This window comes from Propithecus coquereli, unplaced genomic scaffold, assembly GCF_000956105.1.
Source record: "Propithecus coquereli isolate 6110/MARCELLA unplaced genomic scaffold, Pcoq_1.0 Scaffold18, whole genome shotgun sequence".
In the NCBI taxonomy this organism is placed as follows: Eukaryota; Metazoa; Chordata; class Mammalia; order Primates; family Indriidae; genus Propithecus; species Propithecus coquereli.
The window spans coordinates 5,753,176-5,755,321 of NW_012142745.1; the positions used below are offsets into that span (position 1 = coordinate 5,753,176).

Below are 2,146 nucleotides of genomic sequence, written 5' to 3' on the forward strand. Positions count from 1 at the left end.
GACTATGATTCTGGGCCATTTTCTGTAAATCCACTGAGAGGTCTAGCACATAACAGAAACACTTCGCTGGCACGCAATGTATATGAGCATTTTTCCCTAGTCTGATCTTAAAGTATATGGTGCTATTTTAAATATCACATGCTGTGCATTCATTTGTAGCAAACGTTTTAAATAAAGGCTTTCAAGAAAGGATTTTACTGTGTCAGACATTCAACTCTGAGAGAGAAACTACCACGGGTCTCTGCCTGTTGCTGGCAGCCTTGGTCTTGCCATCACTAAGATACACGCACGAGAAGGGCGCCGTAAGCAAGGTGAGTTCTACGCAAAGCAAATTCCACGTAGTAGTGGGAAATTTTTAAGGCAGTAATTTTTAGCATTCGGGGGGATCCTGAGGCAGCTTTGAGAGTATTATAAGGATTATGGGCTCTCATTACACGGGTAAATTTTCTTTCAGGTTCTGCAAATAACCAATTACTAAAAGGTCGATTCCTTTTTTTCTTTCTTCATACCAGAAAAAGTCTTTCAATTTGAATGCAAAGAAATGAGGGGAGGGGTTTGCATTAATGGGCTTGGGTTTTCCACAATTTTGTATGAAAAACCTATAGCACTTCCCAGCAAAAACCAGCAAATTCCTTCACTATTTTTAATAAGCCCAATTTATACCAAAGAAAAGCAGATACAGAAGTTCTTGAACTATTACATGAAATATGTAGAATTCATTCAGTCTTTAGATCTCAACTAACAATTTACAGAGAAAAAGAGGTCAGGGCAGATGTTGGGCGGCTGAAGGATACTGCAAACAGGAAGCCCAAGAGGTGAAGAAGTGCCTCCCCAGCATGTTCCCGCTCCGGGTGCACATCCAGCTGACGCACTTGTCGTGGCCGGTGCTGATCACCCACTCTGCCGCCAGGCTGAAGATAATTGCAGACACCCGGTTCTGATGAGCTGCAACAACAGAAAGGCAGGTGAGGAAATGGGACCTTCAGAAAGAGCTCTCCATGGGGAAGAACTGAAGCCCAACTTCTCAATCTGCTCTGCCTGGACACTCTTGTACACATCTCCACAGTCATATCCTGGAAATGCCCGTGCAGGCATTTCCTACCCAGGCAGGTATGAACTCTGAGAGCAGCTTTCAGACAACCTGCCCCACCAATGCCCCTGCACTGCTTTCTCTAAGGCCCTGCCCTCTCCCCCACACACGGAAGCCTACCAGAGTCTGCAATTCATGAGAGCAATGCCCAAGAGGGATTCGAATAATAGAGAATATATTTTTCTCTATGCTCCGAAGAACATTTTTACTTTCTTCTAAAAAATCTTAACTATTGACAAATTCTACATTAAAGCAGCAGTCTTTTCTTAACAATGTTTTTTATTGTCTATAACTTTAGTGTTTTGACCCTTTGGAAAACACTGGCACTGTAAATAAGAGTAACTACAGTTTTCTAAAATTAAAACATCGTGTCAAACATTTTGTTTTTGAGCCAGGCATGGTGCCACACACCTGTAGTCCCAGCTACTTGGGAGACAGAGGCAGAAGACACACCGGAGCCCAGGAGCTGGAGACCAGCCTGGGCAAAGCAAGACCCCGTTTCACACACACGCACACACACACACACACGCACACACACACACACACACACAAAAGAATGAAAAGAAAAAAAAAAAGAAAATCATTTTGTTTCCAATATAATTTTTGTTTGTGTGCAACCTTTTATTATTTATAAAGACAAAGAATTTGTAAAGTTCTCTAGTCTAAAATAATAGCTGAGAATGAGGAAGGCCATTAGCTGGCTTTGAAATATTTCCAGGTTAATTAAAGCCACACCAAGGCAGTGACCTACCCTCTACTTCTCTGGTATAGAACCTTGCATGCAGTAGGTGTTTAATAAATGCCAAATCTGATGAATGAAGTCAGAGACCAGATGGAGAAACCACTGACCTTGCTCTCAACTGCCTAGACTGCTTCAGAACTAAGGGACTCTCCCCAAAAATCTCTGTGAAGGTCAGATTCACCCACTGCTAATGAACAATTAAATACTTATGAAGGCTCCTGAAACCTAAAGGGTACCCTGATACCTATTAATCTTAGATTCGAGGAAAGCAACTCTCAGCAAATGACAACTGCCATTAGCTGAGACCTGACTCA

At 42.3% G+C, this 2,146-nt stretch overlaps 1 protein-coding gene across 1 annotated transcript in view; it reads right to left on the bottom strand.

Annotated features, from left to right (window-relative positions):
* The window catches only part of WDFY1 (WD repeat and FYVE domain containing 1), a 54,338-nt gene that overhangs the window by 19,866 nt on the left and 32,326 nt on the right, over positions 1-2,146 (bottom strand). Inside the window, exon 5 of the mRNA XM_012642467.1 lies at positions 795-945. Within this exon, the coding sequence (XP_012497921.1) occupies positions 795-945 (151 nt within the window). The remainder of the gene's footprint in view (positions 1-794; positions 946-2,146) is intronic.